At 41.6% G+C, this 25,170-nt stretch overlaps 1 protein-coding gene across 1 annotated transcript in view; it reads left to right on the plus strand.

Moving 5' to 3' along the window:
* The window catches only part of TMEM178B (transmembrane protein 178B), a 250,221-nt gene that overhangs the window by 53,257 nt on the left and 171,794 nt on the right, over positions 1-25,170 (plus strand). Inside the window, exon 2 of the mRNA XM_075158197.1 lies at positions 17,684-17,797. Within this exon, the coding sequence (XP_075014298.1) occupies positions 17,684-17,797 (114 nt within the window). The remainder of the gene's footprint in view (positions 1-17,683; positions 17,798-25,170) is intronic.

The raw sequence follows: 25,170 nt of genomic DNA on the forward strand, positions 1-25,170 counted from the left end.
TGGTAATTTGGAGCCTGGCTTGTTTCTCTTTTAAAAGGCTTTTATACATGGAATAAATTTTTATTGCTAATTCATTTTATAATCATCTGGTGTGGGTTCATGCTAAATAGTGCAGTTCACGCTAAACTTCCTTTTCTGGCATAGGGAGAAGCTATTGTCGTCTCCTAAATACTCATGGCTTGTGATTGTTGTTTGTAGTTCAGAGAAGTGAATTGCAGGGCTAAGGAACCAAAGGTTAAACCAATGAAGGGGATATTTGTTTTTAATCTTGCAACAAGCTGCATGTCCTCTGATCAGGGAATTTATGACACAGGAGATTGGGTCTGCCTGCGAAGACACACTATGGAGTCTCTGGCTGGACCGTACTCAGACTTGTTGCTTTCCTTCTTACTGATGGGAGCAGCACAGCCCTAACCCTAATGAAAAATACTCTCAAAACCTTTCTTCATGCTGTCTTTTATGTGATGTGGCAGAGCAGTACAGCTCATGTGCGAATATCTCATCTCCCTGCCTAGGACTATCTGACTGCATCCCTGAAGCAGCACAGCTGACTTGCAGGAATCTCACCATTCCTGCAAGTATGAGGATACCCATTTTTGACAAGGCACTGTAGTGATTATCCCTGTCCTTTCTAACAGTAGGCTGAGGATCCAGTAGGCACCAACATTCTCCAGATAGAGATAGCTAACAGACTGTACTAGTATAGCTTCAAAAAAAAAAAAATCTCCTCATAAAAATCTCCTAGTAAGAGTATCTGGTGACAGGAGTCTGCTCTTCTCCTGTTAGAAGTGAGACTGGCATCCTTCAGCTATCATGCACAAAGGCCACATGGCGTTACCCAAATTCACTTTATGGGATTAGGAGTAATAGCTGAGAGGAAATTATGCTCAGCTTGATGGCCAGGGCAGCATATTTGGGTCTCTGGTTCTGCAGTGTCAGTGGTGAGAAGTGGCAGAGCCGTCTAGCGCTGAAATGCTTCAAGTGTTATGCTACTGCCATGGGTCACGTACAATCATTTTCAGTAATTCCCCTTACTCATTTTGTACTTTGTGGCATGGAATCAGGGCTCTGGAATGATCAAAACCTTAGACTTAATTTATCCTGATCAGACAAAGGTATCTGATGTCAGATTTAAGATTAAATCAGAGGAGCATGTTGGGACTCAAAGAAGGCTGCAGAGGCAATCTGCAGCTTACATGACCGTATACTACTTCCCCATGGGACTTCAAGAGTCTACATATTCTTACTTCCTCTTGGGGTACAGGATGCTGAGTCTTCTAAACAACCAGGACTATTTCAAACTGTTTTCTGCCCTGGTATAATAGGAATAATAAAATTACAGGCTTGTCCTCAAGGAAGAACTCTTGTGGGTAGGCGAGATGTATGGTTGAGCATAATGAGACCTTTCCACCTGGTTATGTCTTTTCTTGGACCTTCAATATTAGTAAAATATACAGCTATTTTCTTTCACTGATTTTTAAGTACATCTCCCCACCCCAGTATGAACTCAGCTTATTAGGTGAGTTCATTCGAAAGCGCTTGAAATTTTTACAAAGTGGTAAAGGAATTGGATCTGGGACAGTTTTAATTTCATGATTGCAAAGTGCCTGGCCTCATGGCGACCTGGTCCAAGACTGAGGCTCCTAGGCATTGCCACAGCACTGCTGAAATACAGTAACTGTCACCAAGTCTGTAGGAAATCTAAATAGAGAACAAAGGTATCTTCTCCTGCTCTGTCCTTTTGATGATAATCTAAGTGTTCTTAAATATTATAGTTGATATGACATGGAGTGCTGCATATTTTTCTTTAAAGTAACTTACTGTCATGCAATTTCATAGCCAAATCTTTCTTCCATAGCTGAAAGGCTGTAGAAGAATGGATGAATACTGTTATTTCTCACCCCTTAAGGTAACTTGGTTATTTTCCTGTAGGAAAGATGTTTGCTGGAAGATGGGAAATACTACCTAGAAATTTCTGTTTTCTACCTGCTGAGGGATTCTCCATTTGCTCACTCATTTTGGAAAGATAATTATTAAACCTCTGGGATTCTATATTGCTGAGGTACCTTTTCTTTAATGTAATACATTATGAAGTGCTGACATTCAGTCTCACCCCTGTGCATGTTCTTGGCACAGGCTTCTCGTTTGTGTGGATGAAGTCACATTCATGCAAGTTCAAACTGTTCAGTTTCTGGTACCCCCAGGCTTGGAGTATTTTACCAAAAGTGCGTCCCTGAACTGAGAATGGTTACCCCTGTATCCTGCAGCTGCCGTGGATATCTGTAGAAAAGCTGTTTAACCCTTAAGGTGTAAAATCCACCACATTTGCAAATGGGTTATACAAAGATGTAGGATGATGTTATCAATTTCAGAAATTGGGCTATTGTCTTTTATTCCTCTCCCCTTTTCTTCCAGAGCTCTGTGCTGCTTGCCCCTTTTTCTTGCCTGTTGCACAGTTGTGTAGCTACAAGCGTAAGTGCTGTAACCCATCCTGTTAACCATGTAAGCTTGGGTGCTCTTTTCTCTAGGCATGATCATACTAATCAGTTGATGGAGGAGGCTATGTTAGTTTTTGTTTCTTTAGCTGATTCTAGCAATGAAAAACAAGTCTATTGTATGACAATTTGGGGCGTTGACTGTTCTGCCAGTGTGTCTGGCACTTGTCTACCCCCTCACTGCATTTCCACTGCAGTATGGGACTAGCTTTCTGCTTCTCCTTCCTAAGTCTCCTTGCCCTGGGAGTGCTTCCCTGAATCTCAGCCATGTACCTGCCACCTTAATTTCTTGTTCCCTTTGAGTTAGGCGGTACTTAGAAATATTTTTGCTGAAAGTTATTTGAATGTAGTTTGCTCACTGAGCTTGTACTGCAGTCTCCTAGTGCTGCATTTGGCTCTTACCCTGGTGGGTGGAATCTCTGGGAAAGATGAGCTTGCAGCTATATCTCTTTACTATGATTTTTGTCACAACTGTTGTAATTAAACCTGATATTGCAGAACCCTAAGGAATAAGAATAAAGCTAATGGCGTATTTTCTTAAAGGTTTGGATGTTTTCCAAAGAATGTGTTTTCCATTAAGTTGACATGTTCTCTTCGTACCCTTCACCAGAGTGGCTGATGGCCTAGTGGAAGCATGTTAAGAATCATCCTGGATCTTCTTCACCTGCTCCTGCAGTCAGTGAACTGAAGCCTCGTGCTTTTGGAGTCTGAGAGGCTGAACACAGCCCCTGACAAAACAAGAGGAAAGAAAATTAGGGGGTAGGTTAGCATCTGCCCAGTCCTTCTCCTAAGCCATGTTGTAATTTACTGTAGGAAGAATTCCATATTGTAATAAGATGTTGGTCCCTAACTTGGGACAAGCAGTGATTACTTGCTATCCATGTTTTTATTGCCTTAACTTTTAATTGGATTTTTGGAGGAGGGGAATAGAGGTCTGCTGTCTCAAATAATTTATAGTTAATAGAATGATGGATTAAGGTCTGCATTTAGACCTATTGCGAAGGGGATTGATTGTACTGTCCACAAATTAGTGTCCACAATTTAGCGTACAAAGGTAGGAAACAGAAGGCCTGACTTTTTTTGTGGGATAGTATGTAACTTAGTGCTGGGTGGTAATAGTCTTTATTAAATGCTTTGAGATATTATTAAGAAATATACTGTGCAATGTATTGTAAGAGTAGTAATTAGCATAGAAAGTATAGCATTAATAGAATGCAATGGTCTATAATAACACTTGGATTTAGAATTATTTGTATGGATAAAAATAGAAGTCCAGAAGCACACAGGATGCTGAATCGTAGAGTTAATAAAATCAAACATTACAGTTCAAGACTTATCTTTACATATTAAATAAAATGAGCAACTAGGTGGGGAGGGAAGGTACAAAACAGAGGAACAACAAAAGTCTTCTAGGGCACAGATTCTGTTCACTGCATTTGTACAGCATTCTGTCTCAAAAGCACCTCTGTCCCATTGGGTGTTATCAGATGCTACTGAGACACAGGCATTTATTACAGCTTAGACTAGGAGTAAAGATTAAAAGAAAATAAATCCTGAGCTGACAGTGTCTGAGTAAATGCCTGTTTCCATAGCCACTTCCCTCCAAATGTGAAGCAATGATCAAAACTGGTGAGATTGCAATGTGGAGTTAAAGGGCTGTTCCGTACCTTGCAAGTGGTGCTAGGAAGTGCTTTCTTCTCTGGTCCCATGTATGGTGACAGGTCTTTTGGGATATGGTTGACTCCTCCCTTGTCAGAATGAGGATCATAAAGCAGGTTCTTCAATTGTAAAGGGCTGAGTAACACTTAGGGCTATAAGCCCCAGTGGGATTCTGCTGGCCTTTCAGGCATAGGGGTGGTGGGACAAGATGGATAGGGACACCTCTTTCTTCAGAGGTGTGATGCTCACCTTTTAATAATGCTTATTGCTGCTGTCAATAGATTTATATTAACTAATGGCTCTATGTGCATTTTGAAGCATCTCTTTCAAGCTATGAATCCTTCTTGACAGGCAGCAGAAATATTTAGTCCAGCTTGCCCTGGCCAGAACATCTTACATTGCAGTGAGTGGGAGATTTTCATACTGTGACCCTCTAATTTGACTTGACATTTCAGACAGGAAGATGCACGGAGTGGTAGATTACTTTTACCAAATGACAAGAGGATGTTATAGGCAAGGGAACATCATGCCACAACACCCTCCTAAAGCAAAGCAACATTTACCTCTCCCTGCAAAAAAAAAACCCCAAAACCCAACAGCAGCAGCAAAAGCCCAGTCTGCTCCCCAATCTGCACTGACCCAGCAGTAGAGCTATGTCTACTAGATGAGAAATTCTCATCCCACAACACTCCTTCTACATTTAAATATACACCAGCTCTGGGTCTAAGCTAGAGTCACGTGGTTTTACAACAACCTGTAACTTTCTTTGGCGTGTAAAAAAAGTAATAGATGCTACTATGGCTACTTCGGTTTTCTCTACTCTGTTTTGCTGCCCTGTTACATAAGCTAGGCTTCCGCCATTTTTTATTTCTGCATTAAATGGCACATCTTACACATGTCTTAAAAGAAAAGAAATGCCATGAATCCTAGCTAATGTGCTTGGAGACTAGATGCCTTTGGGATTTGGCTAGAGCAACTTAATTCCCAGTTGAAGGCCATGCTGGGAGTAGGTCTTCTCACTACTAAATTTCCTGTAGCTGGCAGCTATTGGCATACCCTGGTCCTCCCAGTTTTCTATGGGGAATAAGCAAAGGGAAGGTTGGGGCTGGAGGTAAGTTGGTCCCTTCTCAGTTTCTGGCCCCCTCTACCCCTATACAAGGGCATTTATCCTTTCAGTATTTTCAACCACTCTGAAACATGTGTTGCTCATTTGGTGCAGAGTGTCTGCAGTGATGTTGAGATTCTAGCCTGAAGTTGTTGACTTAAGTACATTTAAGTGCAGCCAGAACTTGATGCTAGCACCAAAAATGAATTATTGTGCAGTTGTGAAGAGGTACTCAATGTCTAAGCCTTCTGGCATACAAGGGCGTGTGATGGTATTGCAAAACCCATCACTGGATAAGTAAGGGCACAGTCCAGTCAATTGGAAAAATATTTTTTGATCACATCCACCAACCTTTCCTATTTCATATACTTCAAGAATCATTTCATTCTGTAAGGGAGAAACCACTTACGATTTCAGACAGCTGCAGAGAGATTAACAATATCTGTGGTTCATAGGTTTTAGAATGACCAAATTGTGCTTTAGCTCATCTCGGATTTCACAGTACAGTTGTCTGATCTTCTTACTACCATCTTTATCTTCTTCTCCCTTTCCCTCTAGTTGTGTCTTTTAGTTTCTTTGACTATTCAAGGACTACTTTTTAAATATCCACACATTTAATTTCTTAAGGCCTTTATTTAATTCAAGCCCTCATGTATGATAGTAAGTCCAGTTACAATAATGCTGCAAACGGCCTTGCAAGGAAAGGGCAGTCAGCTGTGAAATCTTTTGTCCCTCTGAATGCATACTCCTTTACAAAGGAAGATGGAGCATCCTTGTAATTTAGTGATGGCGGCTCACTAGTTAATGAATAATTTGAACAAGGACAATCCAGGTAACGACTTTTCAGGGAAAGAGCATGGTCAAACATGAAACTACTCCTTACTTTGGAGAGTCATTATACATACTATCTTTATAGTTTAGTAGTCTCTACTTGACAGTTAACAGTCCCAAGGTTTATTTCAAGGTATTTTTAGTAGCTTTTGTCCATCAGGCTGCGTGATCTGAGTAGATATTCAGTTGGTAGAGTTTATGGGACAAGAGACACTATGAACTTGCAGGGGAAACTCTGCTCACTTAGGGATCATCTTGTCTGTTAGCTTTACAGTGCACATACATTTAATAACTACAGGGTTCCTTTGTCTAGGAAATACTTTTTTGTGTATGAAGTGATGTCTTGAAAATGCCTTTCTCCCAACCACATTATCCTAACAGTTATTTGAAATACCTAGAATGGGGACAGCACAAAAAAAACTAGTGAATCTCAGGAGATAAGGATGTACTTATTAAGAAAGGAATCTTTCCACCAAAGAAAGAATATGTCCAAGTCTTCTGTTTGCATAGTTTTAAAGTCTCAATAGAGTCCTTGATGGACGGAGATAGTCGGTTTTATTAGCAAAGGAGGTTAAAAGCTCAGTGCATAGTACATTGAGAGAACAGTTATGGGCATAGCTGGGTGTGTCCCTTCTGGTCTATCCATGCTGTAGTCTTCTCATGGGGGAAAAAGCACAGCCTTGCTGGAATGCTGATGCTGGATTCCTTCCTCACTTATTTCTTTGATAGGCCAGTTGCCTGCTGGTAGTTTTGTTTTTGGAACTGCAATCCTTTTGGATCCTGTGGTTTCTCATAGTTACCTTTTGTTTAAAACGTGCAAAACAGGATCCATGCTAATGGTGTTATAGTTCCCAAAATTGAAGGCAAGCCAATTCACCTTTTACATGTAATCATGTGAGTTAGGAAACCACATCTTAACTTCAGCATATAAGCAAAATGCTTTTTGACTATGTGCCAATCCTTAAGACAGGGAAAAATGTAGTTATTCTTCTAAAAATTGGTCTCCTTATTTTGATTCCTGTGAATCCCTAATATACGACCCCTGCCAAGAACTTTATCCTTCTCTCTCCTTTTTCTTCACCACAATTTATGTTCAAGTGAAAGTTGTGAAACTACCCCCTGCCTCAAGCTCAGTTGAGGGACAAAACCTACATGAAAATAGTGTCATATAGATATGTTGCATAGCCCACATAAGTCCTTTCATTTAAGTCATGTTCTTAAAAGACTGCTGTAGGTGCTGGATGAGGCTGAGCCTGTAAGTGGGACCTTCTGGGAGATTAGTCTGCGTTAGGTCTCAGCTTAAATTCCCTAATGTGGGATGCAAAGCATCTGAATGATTCTCTGTCATCTTGTGATTTCTGCTGTTTAAACATGAGGTTGAAGTGCTACAAGAAAGCTAAGTGCTTTCTCCAGCTCAGCAATTTGTGGAGCTAACTGTAAACTAACAGTAGGAGACAAAGAAGCGCTTATGTTCTTCTCACTTTAAGAAGAGGAGTAAATGTGTATAAAAATGCACATTTATGTTGTAAAGCAACATATAAAATAGCTTTCCAAGGTACAGAGGTAGGCATCCTTAGACTTCACTGCATGTGATCACAGATCCTCAGCAGAAGTAGTGATATCAGTGGACCCATCCTTATTTTCTTCTTGGCAATCTGGGACCCCGCTTCCCAGACATCTCTTTGAAATAGGTTTCAAAGCTGGTTCAGTAAATACCAAGCTTCATGGGAGTATCTTACTATGAGAATCAGAGGATGTACATTAATATAAAAGAAACCTGTCCATGGCATAGCCTTTGCTGTGCTTTTTCTTTGGCTTGACAGCAGTGCTGAGATAATGCTTTGTTCCCTGAGCTATTGGGTCATCAGTGAGTTTTTACTGGTAATTGCTGTCTCAGTGACTTTTTATTGATCATTTAATTTCTGCCTCCAAACAAGTAGGAGCAAATATTTTTCAGCCCTTTTAACCTCCTTAACTTTTCATTCGTGCTCTGCTTCCCTCTCCCCTGTGGCCAGCCCAATGCAAATAGGTGGACAAAAAGATTAATAGAAGCAAGGAGAGATGCCTTCCTCCTCAAGTGCCCTGTGGCTTGGAGACTGTTATTAATAGCTGAAGTAAAAAAGTGTTTCATAACCATCCTCTTGCTCCAGCTTCCTTGCCAGTCCCCCTTCCTTGGTCCCTGGAGAAAAAGTGTGAGCTCATCACTTTCCAATGCAAATTCAGCTTTTGGTCTCATACTTGGATTCTTTTCTTATCATGGGTGGAATATTTATGTTCTGCCAGCTGGTTGCTTTAAGCAAGCTGCTGTTTGCTGGGGTATCGATAGAGCATGTGGGGAACAGGCCTGGCAAAAGCTGTTTAGGCACTTTCTTTTTCCTCTGAAAATGTTGCTGTCTGCTTAGTGCATGCACACACGTCCGCACCTTTATCTTTAATCACACAGCGGTTGAAAAGGAAATTTAGATATTTCGGTGTGGAAACAGAAGTTGAAATTGAAATGTAGGTGTTTAAGTCTGAAATATTTCGAAGTCCTTGTGTGGAATCTGGTCACCATACAGCACATGCATGCAAAGCTGTTGTGTGCATCTGGAGATCCATAAGCTTCATGGATTCCTTCCATTTCATGTGCACTTTATCTGATTTTTTTTTTTCCATATCTCTAGAGATCTAATGGATCAGTACTGAAAGTGAGCTGGCAGGTTTTCATCCCAGATGACCTGGGAAGAACAGGAATGGCATACTGTCATCTATTACCCCATTTCTGTATGCATAGTACAGTATGTTGGATCCTTTCAACCATCCCCCCTGCTATGTTTTCACTGGGTTTTTACAGCACTTCTTTACTAGCTGAGCATTGCCTAACAAGTTTTACTAAGCTAGAGGCTCTGAGAGAACCTTTATTTGGAAATCAAGTGAGATGAACTGTAAAAGAAAAATGGGAGGGGAAAAAAGAGCAGGAAGGTTCTGCCTGTCACTCTGAAAAAACCTTTGCTCACTTTCCTAATGAAAATCTTTAAGCCATACATTCTGTTAATGTATTTGCTGGGTATATGCCATTTCAGGGACAAAGTATTATTTATCTTATGAATGCCTCATCCTTTCAGTGGCTGCCAACTTGGTGAATACAAGCAAGCTTTTCCCTCGGGTAAAACAAAGGATGCTGTTATCTTCTGAGTATGTTTTGCTGAAGTTCTGTGTTCATTTTCTGGTGGTCAGTAAAGACACCTACATATAAAAAGCAAATGTAGGTAATATTGTGGAGTTCTGGCTATTGAAATATCCTTTTGCCACTGGCAGCCTGGCAGGCTTTCTGCATTTTACCCAATAGGGAAGATATAGATGCCTAGTGTGCTTGTAAATACATTTGTAGTAAGTACAGTTAGCAAATTGTTATTTATTTTCAGGCAGGAAATTGGCTATGAAGCAAAGAGCTTGCAAGGGAGCGGAACAACTTGTGAAACTTGATATAATATGGCTGATAGTTTCAGCTGGAAAAAACACTATGAAAAATTAAGAAAAATGTCAATGTTTTAGAATTTTCAAAATATACTTTTAAGACTTTCAATTGAAACACATTTTAAAAATTATTCTTTAAAGGTGTCAAAATAAGTTACAGATGAGTTCAGTTTTGTGGATGTACAAAACTTTTCAGTTGATCTGAAATTCTGGCTTGTTTTTTTTTTTTGTGGTTGTGTCAGTGTCGTCCCCGCCCAGCATGGCTGGTGTAAGCGTATCAGTGATGACCGCAGCACTTCCCCCACTGCATTAGGAGGGAAGGAGTTGCAGCTCTTCAGAACTTGACTGCAGGCTTGTGCTTCTTGCTGTGGTACTGTGGTTCATGCTGTGGTAGCTGCTTGATTTGCTTCTCCAGTCTTGGAGATCAACCACGTAGGTAAATAAGGCGGCTTTTCTAGAGCTATGGTCACTCGGGGCTGAACTTCCTTTGGCAGTCTTTACTAGGACGATTCTAATTGCAGAGATGCACACAGCATAGGTTGGATCTACATTTGTAAATAGTGTGGTGCAACAGAGGTGGATTAGTAACAAACAATTGGTGCCTAGGACCTAATGTTAACTTTGTGTGTATTTTCAGGGAGGGGATGTTATTCAGACTGATTCTGCTCTTGCACCGTTAGTTGAATCCCCATTAGCTCATCTTCCAATTTAGCTTTATTTCTGAAGAATCTAGTTGGCATGGTCTTACAGCACATTGTGTTATGAACCAAAGCATGGTAACTAGAGATGATCAGGAGATCATTTTCAAAAGTGCACTCCTGATACATGCTGTGTTACCATAGACACGTTCATTGTCTCTCCCAATATGTGACCCTTGGGTCTGTCTATGAATCGGGAGAGGGACTGTATCGCATCCCTCTCTGACTTTTACACAAACCTGAAAATGGTGAGTAGAAGCTGATAGTGCACCTCTACCGACTTGTAGAGGTAGCAGCTAGGGGCTAGCAACTTAGCCTTAAACTCAAAAGTCACAAACCCCAACCTGTTAACTGAAAGGAGGCATCAGCCCAATTTCCTTGTAGCCCACAGCAAGCAACAATCAGTACCAGAAGTTGTTCCGCTTTATCTAGGACAAGTAGCAACAAGTCCTGCAGGCAGACCAAGCTGAACCTCAGTTCAGGATGATGCCAGAGCCAGCCAGGAACAAATATGATCTCCTGTTCTAAAAATTTGGCCCACGCTGCAGCTGAAAATCTATCTTGAGCGCCATTAATTAGAACATTGGCTTCTATTTATGCATATAAGTTAATGAATATTCAGCAGATATGTTGATTAAGGTGATGTTATTTGCATATTCTTCCTAGATTTTTAGACCTTTACCCTTAGGTATTCTAGTATTCCAGATATTCATGTGGCACCAAGGGAAATTCTGATTAGGTATTAGAGGAAGAAAATTCATAATGAAATTCATAATGAAGGTGGTCAGATGTTGGAACAGGTGCTCAAAGATGTTGTGCACTTCCATTCTTGGAGGTATTTAAAACTTGACTGGACAAGGCCCTGAGCAATGTGCACTATCCTTGAATTTGATTTTAACTTTGAAGTTGTTCCTCCTTTGAGCAGGGGATTGGGCCGGTTGACATCTAGAGGACCTTTCTAACATAAATGATTCTACAATTAATGGAGAAGAATAATGTTCCTACATTTTTGGCATTAATATATTTATAGATGGACACAAATATGTAACTAGTACTTTTATGGTTAGTATTACTCCAGAGGTAATGAAATAATCCTGTTAAGTGTGTTGCAATACTTTCTAATGAAGTCTCTGCCTTCATTAAGATGATAGTTACTCATCATGAGTTCATTAACTAGTCAGCATATCTGATTGCAATTCTGTCACAGCAGCTGGTCAAGGTAGACCCTAATTTCTCCTCCTACCTTCCTCCAGGGTTTAGTTTGATCAGTTAATGCATGCTGAAACTGCAACAACAACTTTGCCTATATTAAGGTACCTCCAGATGAGTTCTGATGATTCATATTAAATGATTTAAGAGACTGAGGGCAGCACATACAGCTGAGGGCAATAATTCTTAAGTTGCACCAGCCTGAATGGCCACGGCTGGTTTGGAGGCTGCATAAAATGCTAGTACAATTTAACAATGAACTTTTCCAAGGGAGACAAGACTTTTAAGACATTAACAGATACATATGCCACATGCAATTGCTTTGTGTAACCTGATCCTAGCCCTAAGTATGATTATAGCCCCTGGAAACCTTACTGAATAGTTATGCTAAGAAAAAACTATAAACTTTCTCTGCTCCACAGATTTTCTGAAGATAATGTGAAACAATTAGAGGCTAAATGACCAATCTACACCTTCTGTCTGCTTGGTATGGATATAGTCACCCAATGAGGGAACAGCAACCAAACCATGGGATTAAGGCAATCTCTCATACAGAAGGCAGTTTCTCATAATGAATAGCAAATATATGTAGTAAGTGCAGTTTGCAAGCCAGAGGCTAAGATTCCTTTTACTGGGAAATGTTTGTGTATAATTCTCAAACAGATTTGTAAAAATTAGAGCTAGCACAAAGGGTGAATTTTGTGAAATAAATTGCTTGCTATGAACAGTTCATCCAGAGGTATCTACAACACAGAAGAAGGAAAAGCTGCCTGGAGGTAGCAAAGGCTCAGAACATCCACGTCAGTCTTTTCAGGGAAGCTCATCATATCAAAAGCCTTGGCAGGAAACATAGTAAAACAAATACTAGTTGTACAGCTGGATCCTTCTTAGAAGTCAACGTACATACTACAAAAGAAGAATGGGTACCACCTGGTTTCAGATCTCAGCATGTTACAGAAAGCAAGGTGACTGTCATGTCAGTGCTGGCTTGTTGTGAAGTCTGGAATGGCTATGCCGTAGTTCATCCAGAGCACGTGAGCTTGTCTGAGATTCCTGATTGCTCTTACCCAAGGATTGCTGCAAAGAGTCTTAGAGTGGGAGAAATTCTTATGTGTAGCTGTGAGCCATCCAGCTACCAAAGGTAACTTGTTCACAGGTATTGGGCTAATCTGTACCTGAACCTTATGGATGGTTCCACAATCTGTAGCCCTGGAAGTTGGGGGGGGGAAAACGTGAAATCTTGTAGCCCTCATTGGCAGGAGGGGAGTATAGTCAGATAACCCATGTAAGTAACTCTTCTGTGTGCCATCTTGGGCCAGATCTGAAGTGACATTACTGACACTTACCTAACTGCTCTCACAGATTACCAGTTTCATGAAAGACCATCTGAAGGACTACTTTCTGTTGCCACCTGTCAGATGAGTTGGTCTGTATTATGCAGAAGACTAAACTATATGATTACAGTGTAAATTCCTGAAACTTCACAACCACCTTTGCAAAAATCAGGCTGACCTTACAGGGCAAATGCCTTTGGGCGGTTCTGAGATCTGAATTTTAGGACTGATGTGACCAATACCCTGGTGGCATTTTGAATTTTCATTCTATTTCTTAAATTAACCATGGGTAAGGACTGTTTCTTGGAGCAGTCTGAAAGTGTTGAAATATTACTATATTTAAAGGGGGCAGAGAGGGCCTTGGTGATGAAGAAAGACACTGGTCTAAAAGTTCTGAGAAAAGTTGTCTGTTTACCCACCAGAAAAATACATACCAGCAGTATGACCTTCCTTTTAATTGATCTCAATCCTGTTCAGCTTAGAGTGGGAGAATGGCTCAGTCACCCCCTGCGTTACCAGTTTGGGTCCTCTACTGGGGGTAGTGTTTACAGCCCTAGTAATGCAGCAGGAGTTTCACTAGCAGCTGAAGTAACATCAGGATATTGGGATAGTTTTGAAAATTGAAATGTACAATGTTTTCAGGTGATGTTCCTGCTATACTACAGTTTTTAAGGATTTTCCTTGTAATGGAGGAAATAATAATAAGGTGGTAGTGTGGAGCAATGCTCAACAGATGTGGGAGGGGAACTGAGAAGGTAAGTGGATCAGTAAGAAGAGTCACATGTTTGATGCTGTGAATACTCGGCTGCTTTGGGTGAAGCTATCTTTAGTTTCTTTATCTCAATTTTACTTGGCATCTGAACTTTGCTGGAACAGGGGGTTGCCAACCACAGAGTTACAGCTGCTGAATCCCCTCTGAGCATCTGTGCTTATGTGAGGATGGTATGGCAGTTTTGCTCTGCATGGTTCTAGTTGCACCTTCCTGCTGATCCCTTTCCTAGCACTCTATTTGAAGATATCAGCCACTTTTCTTTAGGATTTTCATCAAACATTTGCCTTTGATCAGAGGAACATAGAATATACTGCATCTGTCAGTGGAGCAGCTTTGTGGTTGCTTCGTGTTTCTTGGGGCCAGCTATAAAACTTACTAGTGCAGCTGCATAGGTGAAAAAACCCACTCACTGGTTTGCTCTATAAATACTGTTCCCAGTTATTTGAGCAAAGTGCAGAGTTCAGCTGCAGTTGCATTTGGTCTTTCTACGTTAGTGCTGAAGGCTGGAGATGCTCCATAAATTGCAGTTACCCTATTGAGGGTATGGAAGGGAAAGTGTTATTTTTTTTCTTACTCTTGGCTTCCCCTCCCACCCCAAAGACTGGAGTGAGCATAGCTATTCATTCATCTGAAGGTAAGGATTTCTTAGGGTTTTTCTGAGAGGACTTTCCAGGAGAGCAGTAGTTCTGATCCTTGCTGCAGCCTCTGCCTCTGCTCTCCCAGGGACGTCCAGGAACTGGATGTTTGGGAGTCTCGAACCTAGTTCTCTTCTGTATGGGACAAGTAGGGAAACATCTTGAAGTTTGAAATTGTGATTACTATAGACTCATCCTTTTCCTAATTTTTATTGGCAGTTCCAGGCAAATGAAAGCCTTTTTCAAAGTTTCAAAAGCTAATTCTCACCTCTAGCTAGATGTACGCTGATGCAGTTGCATTAACTCAGCAGGGTCACTGTGAGAGCAAGTTTAGATAAATGCCAAGAAATCACAAACCTAGTCAGTTCAGGCCACGAAAAGCTTGAGGTTGCCAGTAAGATCCCGCCTGCCTCTCCTACCAGCAGTGGCCATGTGGATGAAGATGGCTGCATGCTCTCTCCAGCGGTTGCTGCTGTTCTAGAGTCTGAAGTAATTGAAGTGCTGGAAGCTAGTAGAAGACAGCTCTGAAACACTCTTGAACTACATTCTCCTGAGTGTATTAAACTCGGCGTTCACAGGAGAGTTTAATAGCCTAAAGCCAAAAGGGCCCATTAGCTCATGCGGGCTGACCTCTGGTATGTCATAGACATTATGTTTCACCTGTTTATCCCTTTATTGAGCCCAGTAACTTGGATTAGACTGAAGTATTTTGAGTCCTGTAAGAAAAAATCAGTTAGGCTTACCCATTCTAGGAGTGAACCTATGCTTAATGCTTCAGAGAAGGGTGAAAATGCAGAGCAGCATCCTTGACTGTCTGACCTGAGGGTCTGTTTCCCTGTGTAAGGCAAGTAGCGGGGACAATTCCCAGATACAAGTGAATTCTGTGTGCTCTGGTCAGCCCTGTTGAGTCTGGCCAGCCCTGATATTTCGGAGACAAGTAGGGAAAAAAGGAGAATGTATCTCACCATGTACACTGAAGAGTACTTTACCTTCTGGTCCCTACAAACTCTTGGTTGGAGTCATGATGTTTATTGGCTAATAGCATGTTATTTGGAGGCGGGAACAGTGTTGAAATACGTTGTGTGCCTGGAAAGATCATCATGGAATTTACCATTCAAATCTGCCTGAACTTCAACTACCATTGCACCATTGCCACTGCAGTTGTACTCTTAGTTCTAGACAGTCTTTAAACATGTACTTAAGTCTCATTAAAGCCATGGGGCTGTAAGCATAAGTCCAAAATTATATATATGGTGAAGTGATGACCTGAATTCAGACCATAATCTCTCTTTCTGCTTTAGGCTTTGGTGATATAAGATAGTGAACAGCTCACTGCATTACTATTAACAGTATTTGCAGTAAGAATAAAAAGTTTGATGGACCTTGCTAGAAATTAGCCTCTTTGGTGTAAGAGGAGGTGCTTTCTGCTGATTACTTTAAGAAATTATAGCAAATGGAACAGAATTTTTTTTCTTCCTTCCTTCTGTACGCTTTTATTTTGAATCTTGGCTCTGTGTCCTTGTCTGCTATTCTATATAAATCTCTTCTCTGGGCAGGTATCTGATAACTCAAAGATTATTTTCTGACAAATAAGTATTTTCTGTTTTCTTGCTAATGCTTCTGATCCATGAAAGCAGCTGAACAAAAGGGGATAGGAAAACCTGTAAGAAGGCAAGGATGTGATTTGGGGCTTTTTTAAAGCTTTTTGTGCACTAGCTGTCTTTTTTTAAATACTGTTCTTGGTTTGAAACTTTAATTCTGGGCGTACATTTGGTGCCCAGATGGTGCAGACTCACACAGAAGCCCATCACGCTGTCAGGGCAGGCGGATACATATGTAAATATTTTGCCTTTTTCCCCTATAATATTTGGCTTTGTCTAATCTAATTGCTGTCAAAGGCAGAATGTGAAGAATGCTTAAGAGGAGCAAACAATGAGGACCTCAAATGTTTGTATTGCACTAACTTTGGAAGATGCTAGTAGACTGCGATGTAACTAATAATTTTGTTTCATGGGTTTTCTTATTCATGCTGTGAATTCATGGTGTATGATCTAAGTTTTCATGCCAAATAATATTTTACAACCTGAGGTAGAAACCTGTATTTCTAGTGACACAAAAGCATATTTAACCCCTTGGAGCTGTCGATATAAGGCTAATGGCACTGCCTTTTCAGTTCAGACTGACAGTAAGTGTTCTTTACCTGTCTCTTGGTGTATAGCACTCTTTCTTATTTATATAATCCATTGCTTCATTTAATTTATTCTATTGAGTGCCTGTCTTAATGTATTTTTAATACATAAAAGCATTTCCAGCATAGCTGCTTCTCTGACCAGTGGTAGCTGGTAGCAAATGGTGTGGCCAACCACATTAAGGATGCCTATTTAGTTATTAAAGGCCTGATCCAAAATACCATAATATTAATGGAAAAATGACTTTCATGAGCTTTGAATCTGACTGCTTAGGGAGAAGGTCTAATAAAGCCAGTGTTAGTTGTGGATGCTGGCAAAATGGATGTAGGAAACTTTACTGTTTTTTCATCAATGCAAAAAGGGTTGCACTGTCACAGGTTTCTGATCAGATGCGAAATTTGTCTAGGCTATAATTCACGGAAAGCATCATGCTATGCCAGACCCATTCCTCTAAGGACACTAACTACACAGAGAGATGCCAGGAGATCAGGGCCTGGAGGTGTGATTATTGTAAAGGAAGGAAAGTGGCTGTAAATGGAGAAGGTAATAATGTGACCAGAAGACAAACAGAAGCAGCACGTGGTGCTTTTTTCCATGGAACGTAGATGAAATCCTGACTACAGGGGAAAAAAATTGCCTGTTTCAGCCATTTGTGTTGCCATCTGAGTCTCATTTTTCAGGGGTGCCAATAAATTCTGGTCTTGAGCCTGTAATGAAAGTGTCTGGGTACCTTCAAGAGACATACCATAGCCTGTCACGTATCCGTCTGCTTGTCTTGCTTCTTGGCTGTGGGGTGGAAGGGAGTCAGGAAAATTGTTCACTATCTATATATATTATTTTTCCCGTGCTGTTTTTTATTACTGAAGGAAGGATCAAAGATGTTTGCTTTGTGTATCTCCTGGAGTATGGGCATTGAGACACATTACTGCACGATAAGCTAAGACGTGAATTTAGTTTCTACACAGTAAATGCTGGTATGCCTGCTGCTAGCTCATGGTTCAGAGAAAAGAAATGAAAGAAGGGTTGATTTGCCACATAAATATCTGATGGTGAAAGCAGATACTCTGGCAGCTACTGCAGGGCCTTTGGTGTATCATAAGTTTGGATGTGAGCTTACCCTACAGGTAGCTTGTGCCTGTCATGGGCCAAAGATAGCATTGGTTGTCACAGTGGACTGATGGTAGGGATTGCTTTGCTCCTAGCCTTTGCTTTTGGTTGTCAAGCCCACCTGGCCTACAGCTGGGAGGACATGTTGCATTCATTTAACAGCACTTTCTTTTCTGCATTTTGCCCTTCCCAGGAGCAATTGAGCGGTGCACGTACATCAAGTACCACTACTCCTCAGCGACCATTCCCAAGAACCTCACCTACAACATCACCAAGACAATCCGCCAGGATGAGTGGCATGCCTTGCGTAAGTGTTGCTGGCTTTCTTCTCCGTTCTCCTCACGTGTGGACTAAGGGAGGTACTCACTGATAAATGAGAACAGAGGCTTTGACTGACAACCTGCTCAGAGCCCTCTTCTCACATACAGTTTGTCTTTGTAGCAGACTGATTGATTTGTTCTTAGGACCTACATCTCTGTTTCTGCTGCTGACTAGAAATTCTGCTGAGGCATGAAAATGTGGTGGTGGGGAAGAGGCATTCATATGCAGGGATTAATATTGAGTTAAATACAAAAATCAATGCCCTATTTTTTTAATTCAGTAGAATGCTCTGTACGTGAACATATTCTCATGCAGTTCATGCTGCTACTGAGTTTCCTGCTTCCAGCAGACTTCATTGCTGGCTTTTATTGTAGAATGTGTCCTGCTGCCTGCAGCTCCTGGGTGAGTGTGGCATCACTCTCCTTTGAAGATCTAGAAAGAGAAATGCTGCACCCTTTAATGCACAGGAAAGGAGCTTAGCCCTTAGTGATAATTGTAGCCAGTGGTCACCAACTTGTAACATTTGCTGAAGCAACAAGATCTGTCAGGGATGGAATTGCCTTGAGGTGTATTGGCTGGCCTTAAAGCTTTTCTGCTTCTCATCTTGGAAGTGGAAAAGGGTTTGCACTGATAAAATGGAAGAGGTAGGACTTCACAAGGAAGGATGCCACTGCAACTTGCTCTTGTTACTACATAGTCATGGGGACTGATGAATGTCCTGAGCTCTTCTGTCTCAGTGGAAGCAGTTAACAGCTTCTTGAAGATGGCAGGGTTGAGGGATGCTGATTCTGATTGAAAACCTTGAAAGGTGGTAATAAGCAGCTACTGTCCAGACTGTCAGCTTGAGAAATGTGTAAGACCTCTGGTGTCCCCAGGGCTTTCAGTCCCTCTTTCACTCCTGCCTTATGTGGTTGTTGCTTTGGGAAGGAGAAGGTGTAATGATATAGTTGATTTCCTGCATTGGTAAGGTCAGGCCTGCTTTGAGGCTCATTGGTGCTTATAGGCCTGCCTGGTCAAATCTGGTAAAGCATTAACAAAGTTCTAGAGGGTCTTGCTAAACTCCTAATTTTTTTGGAAATGTGTCTGTGTGTGGACAAACACATGTTCTTATTGTGACATGAGAAAAGGAATATAGAACTCGTGCCTCTCAGAAGGTTGTAAGAGGCTAGTCTTGCAAAATACTGTGCTGTGCTCATTTGTCCCTGAAATCAGAAGATCAGGCAGTTCAGTTCCCTTCAGGTTTTCTGCTACCACCTGTCATCTCTGCTGGTGTCAGTTTTATGTTAACATGGCTCATCTGTGGGCAAAAAGAAATGCACCCCCCATCCAAGACATCTTCTGTTAGGGTTCATAGGGCAGTAGGAAGGGCCTTTGGTTTATGCTTTTGGCTGTGTATGTGCGCTTTTGCCACTGCTGTGAGCAACAATGACTTTTCTGCATCCATCCACTGGGAATCTCACTAATTAATGTAGGAGTTATTGTCTTTAAAAAGTGCATCTTTATTTCAGCAATGGCTCAAGTAAAGGTCTATTCTGAAGCTGTATTTGTATTTTTTCAGCTTAAATATAATTACTAATATGACTGGCCATGTCAGTCCCTTAGTGTGTGCATCCTTTGGCGGGATCAGCAAGTTTCTGAGCCTGGTGTGTTGGCAGCTGACGGGAGCCTTCAGTAGGGCATTCGTCAGTCTCCAAAGTGGCAGTCTAGACACACTGTGCTTACACATTTATGTATCTGATTTGGTCTGAGGCACTTCCAGGGTGAGGATGTTTGTTCCCTCCCTGGGGAGGGTGCACCGAGTGTGTGGGTGTGCATGCATATTTCTGACCCAGTTTTTCTTGCTAGTTCATGAGTCAGATAAGTGTAGGTAGATGTAGATAGGGAGATTCAAACTTCAGTTCTATCTAAAGACAGGAAAGGAAAGAAATACTTTGCTGAAGCGCTCTCTTCTCCAGAGCAGTTAGGTGCAATGGTGAGTGTTTCATATATGGGTTAGCCACTGGAGGATCTGGAGGTCACTGCATTTAAGAACAAGCTGAACCTATATGACCATTTCCTGTGTAGGAACAGCGACCCTGCTCTTTTTCTGTAAAACATCTGTTTTAAAAGACAAGGGCAATAGCAATCTTTTCAAATCATGTTTTGGTTGTGGGGAATGTTCTCCCTTTAGAAAACGTTTGCAATGGAGTAGGGTAAGACTCTAAGTCCCTTCAGAAAGTCCCTGTAATTTTAGTCCCTGCCTTAGCAGCTGGCCTGGTTCTGTACCTCTGGACTAGCTTCGTCCAGGGCACAGCTACTTCAGCTCACCACTGCTCACCCTGAGGCAGAATAGCATTTCCAATTTAACCTGACCATTGTTTTCCTCTGAACAATTATCTATTCAGAATTTCCCTTTCACTGAGTGTTGTGACAAACAGTAAAGGAGCAGGGCACAGGCCTGTTGTTCCTTATGCTCCTGCCATGGGTAATTTCTCAGATTTGTAGCATAAGAAGGAAGAAAGAAAAAAAACCTTTCTCCTGATGAAACACTGGGGCAAAATGGCATACTAGAGAATTTCAGAGAACTGGAAAGGTGAAACCAGAGTGTCTGGTCACCCTACTAAAGAAAATGCCTTTTCCAGGCTGAAGCCACTGCTGTCCTTTGACGTAACTGTATTTCAGGAGTGGTTATTTTCCTTCCCTGGTGCATAGGCAGCAAACTGTGGGCCTGGAAAGGAAACCTCTTGCTTTGCCTGGGTACTGGGTGGGGAAGCAGAAGAGAGGGCTCCAGCTGTGCCCAGCAGACAGGTTTTTTTCAGACTGGCAGACAGGAGTGATGCTCCAGCAGTTTCTCTTGAATTGCAGGAATAGGTGAGGGGCAATTAATTTGAGGCTGAGGACCCCATGGCACCAGTCAGCGCAGAAAGCAGATATTCTTCTAGCTGTGCTGTCAGCTATGCTAGAAGAACCCAGGGGAGCAGCTGGACCTGGAGGGATGGTTAGAGCTGACTTTATAATTTTTGATTTTATCTTTTTTCATTCTGTTTGACATTTTTAAGATGGAACCTTTGCTCCAAATTGATTGCCTATGGCAGCATAAGCTGGGGAGATAGGACTTCACTTCCCTGCAATCACTTCCTCTCAACTATCTCTGGTTAAACAGGGATGGAGGGAAGGATGATTGTAGTATTGCCAGCTCTCACCTGTCAGGAGATAAATGTTCATCTGATTAGACAAAACGAGTGTCTACATGAGCTGGGAGGGGAAGGGAGAAGGGAAGGAAAGCTGTGTCCAACAACTTTGAGCATGAGTAACTGTCTCCTTATGGAAGATGCCAGTGTAATGGTATGATTGAGTCACTATTAGGCATTTACTCTGTCACATTTTGGCCCCAGTCTTGTGCACAGAAACTTGGCCCATAGTTCTGGCTTCTGAAAAGCTCCAACAGCATCACTGATGCTTTTAGAAATGGAGGTATAGAGTATTAGAACAAAAAAAAATCTGAACAGTTCTATGTTTGTGTATTCAGTTCCATGTGTTTTATGCTGTTCTTGTAGGTTCACTTTCAGTGTGCTACAGATTTGTGTTCACAAAAGATGGGGAAAGTGATCACAGCAGGGGTTTGAGCTGTGGAATATGGTACAGGCATTGGGAGGGGTGAGAGGCATTTTCAGGACATGGAATAAGTATTTTAACTGGATGCTTGTACTTTAAGAAAGTTGACCATAAAAAGGAGGCTATGTTGATGCTAATTTTTTTTTCTCTTGTCCCAAAAACTTCAGGAAACCATTAGCTAGTAAATTATGGCAAAGAAGGTGAAAGGCTGTGTTTGCTTTGAAAATGGTAATACCACCAAGGCAATGAGGGGATGTACTATATTCAGTTTGGCATCTTCTGGGAACCAACAGTGCTGTTCTCTAAAGCCACTGTGAGGGGTAAGGCACTGAAAGCCCAGGGATTATTCAGTCTACTGGCTTACTCCTTGGAGCAAAACAGAAACCTGTTGGGTTGATGCTGTTTAATACCATCAGAAGGACTGTAGGAAAGTAATTCAAATTTTTTTTTTTTTTTTTTTTTTGCAAATAGGCTACAGGCAGCCCTAAATTGATCTTCTGCTGCAGTCTTTAAGAAACCACTGTTTTGTGAAAAAGGGTCACCACAGCATAGAAGATATGCAGAGAGGAATTTCTAAGTATGCTTAAGCCAGCTATCTACATTTCATTGTCTTGCTGGGAGAGTTAGGATTAGAAACTTATTTTGAGGAAGCCATATTGTGCAGAAAAGGGAGGAAGATACAGATAAGAGGAGAGGGATTGTCTTCATACTTTCTTAGAGCCAGTCTAGCATGTTGGTGTTTTATTTTTGCTTCTAGCTTCTTTTGTTTAGACCTTATGCTTCCTTGCTCATTTTAACCTTTGAACAGACTTGTATTTGCTGTGGGACTTCTTTGTGCATCCATTCCTTCAACAATTTCAAAAAGAACAACCGTGTAGGTGCTACAGGATTGTGGGTTAGCCTGCTGTGGGCTCAGACCTGCCTGGAGCCTCACAGGGCTGATGCTTGTCTTTGTTGTCTGCAGTCTTCCTCACTGTGGTCTTGGCAAGGGAAAGGTAAAAGGGGGCTTTTCCAGGGCCTCCTTCTCTCCAAGGCAGATGAAGAAAATATTGTGGCATTAAAGCACTGCAAACAAGCAAGTTGCTTATGTGTGTTCTTGAAGAGTGAGATTTATTTTTCTTTTGGAGAACAAGTCAAACCACTGCCTCTTCCCTTTCTCCTGCCCTGGTAGCTGAAACGGGGCAAATGCTGCATGGCACTCAGAGCCTTTGTATGGCAGAATTCCCAATGTCTTGCGCTGTATTGCATGAAAGTCTCCACATCAGAAGAAAGATGAAAAATTCTTCCTTCTTTCCAAAAGCTTTTATTTTGCTGACTCACAGAGCCTATCATGCAAGGTAGACAGCTGGGTCTTTAAGTCTGTTATTTTTCTTCCTCCCTATATATTACAAACCTCAATTTGTACTTTGGATTAAACGCAGGGAATTCCCCACAAAAGAGGGAATTTCTGTTTTCTTCAAGCTCTTCTCCAGCTTGCCATTGCCACCCAGGCTTGTCTTCCACAGCAGCCGTATTTTGTGTCCAGGAACATGGAGAGTGCTGCATCTGGGCAGAAAGTGGCTGGAATTGCTATGGAAACTGATCTCTTCCTGCACAGCTTAGAAATTGTGTCACCAGGCTGCTTTAGAGATGAACCAGTTCACACACAGGTAGCTGATCCTTCCTTAGAAATGTTTAGAATTTCCTGTTTTTTTGGAAATGCTTCTTGTCTGGCACTGATCTCTCTTGCCTGTCTCCTACCCCCCCAACTTCTACTGCGGGACCATGGGATATGGGCTCTGAATTTAGAGCACTGGCGTGGGGAGTTGCATTGTCAGGAGAAGAGGAACCATAATGCCTTGTGTTAATTGGAATGATAACATTTGTCTGCACTGTTGAAAACTGCAATAATCTTGTGTTTGTGGTGGTCTGAAAGCCATTTGCATAAAAAATGAATTGTAAAGTCAAAAGTAATAGCCTGGCACATTCTGAGCAGAGCAAGTATTGGAGGAAATGAAGGATTTTTACAGGATGTAGAGAGTGGTAATATTTTAATTCATATAGCATCTATGCTGAAACTGAATGGATTTTATCAGCCTTAATGGTCCAAACTTTGCAGGAGATTAAGGCTTCCTCATTTAGGCCTACAAAGCACTCCAATACCTCCTTATAACTAGTAAAACTACTGGGGGTGGGGGGGGCTTGGAAAAATCTCCTTTTTTAGAGGACTGATGGCAGTGGCAACAATTAGCACTCTGGAAAAGACTGTAATGTCTATACTTCTAATTCATACAGGCTTCCCAAGCCTTCTCACTCCATGGAACAAGATGTTGAGATTTGCACAGAAGCTCAGTTGATAGCTTGACAATGCATTAGTAACACCAGTAGGCTCATGGGCTTGACCCTGTCTGCTTTTATAAGCAACAATAAATATTTCATTCTTGTATCTGTATTAAGTGCTGACCCGAGAGAATTTTTGTTTTTGTTTTTTTCCTGGGTAGTACTGAAAGCAGTGTTTGAAATAAATAGGCAGCATCCCACTTTTCTTGCTCCTTTCTTCCACTCTGTCCCATACTCCCTCGCGTCTCCTTCCATTCCTATGTTCCTCTACAAGGAAATGCTGTTTCATTTTTAATTAGCTACCTTGACCTGGAGGTACACCCTGAAGTATGACACCGTCCTGCTGGTCAGTGCCATTTGGCTGACAATATGATGTAATTCCTTAATGCATTGGTTGTTAAAGCAGATGGGGCAGCCATCCTGGACGTTAGTCAGGAAGCAGGTGCTCACATGCCTGCAGGTCTAGTGTTGTTGGATCTCCATCATATTCATCATTCCCATAGCTAATGACCAGGTGGTAGTGACAGACCTTCTCATTTCTCTCTCTCCCTCTCTTTTCTGTATGGTTTTCTTCATATCCTGCTCTTTCAAGCTAAAATATAAAAATGTTTTTTTGGCATCAAAATCTAAGACCTATTTTGAAATCTGTAAGGGATTTTTTTGCCTTTTGCTAGGCTTCATCTTAGGATCTGCTAATATGGCTGTAACCTTAATACCTACACTAGTGAATAGCTTTCCCAAGTGCATACTACTTTTTATTTCCCATACTATCTTTGCTTCTTAGAGACAGAAGAGCAGGGCAGGAGTAAGGGAGGAGGTCAGTAGACCTCCCAGTCCTGTGTTGACAGGGGTGTCTGAGTAGGAAACATGGCCAAGATTTGGGAAGGGAGGAAATGGGGACAAGGAGAGGGGTGAAACTTTGCGCTGGTGAGTTGGGAGAGGTGAGACAAGGGATTACTGAACAGTGAGACTGGGGTAAGGGCTGGAGTGGTGGACTGGAACAATTCGGAAGGGAAGGTGCAAAAATGGCCAAGGTCTCTGTGTGTTTTGGAGGAGGGTGGGGAATGAACAGGGAAGGATCCCCTCCAAAGCCCTGTTCAAAGTGCACAAGTCAGGAATCTTACTGTACATCTACCGCCAACACACCTGTGAAACACTGGCAGAGCGGAGGTATCATCCTGCTCCCTCAGCCAGCAGGTTCTTCTACCAGCTCACGTAACAAGGTGCTCAGAGGTGAATCAGAAGAGTCTTATTCTGCTGACAAACTACTTGCCACTCTTCTGAATCAGTAAGAAATCCCACACTAGAATTCCTGCTTTTGCAGTTTGTCGTTTGTTTTAAAGTTAAGAACTTAAAATAAAATCGATGAGCATTTTTAAGGTTGCAAACACAAGCATGTAAAGTTAGGAAATGACATGGTTCAGGCTGCATAGTTGGCCTTAGTTT

The sequence above is a fragment of the Calonectris borealis genome, chromosome 1 (assembly GCF_964195595.1).
Source record: "Calonectris borealis chromosome 1, bCalBor7.hap1.2, whole genome shotgun sequence".
Classification (NCBI taxonomy): Eukaryota; Metazoa; Chordata; class Aves; order Procellariiformes; family Procellariidae; genus Calonectris; species Calonectris borealis.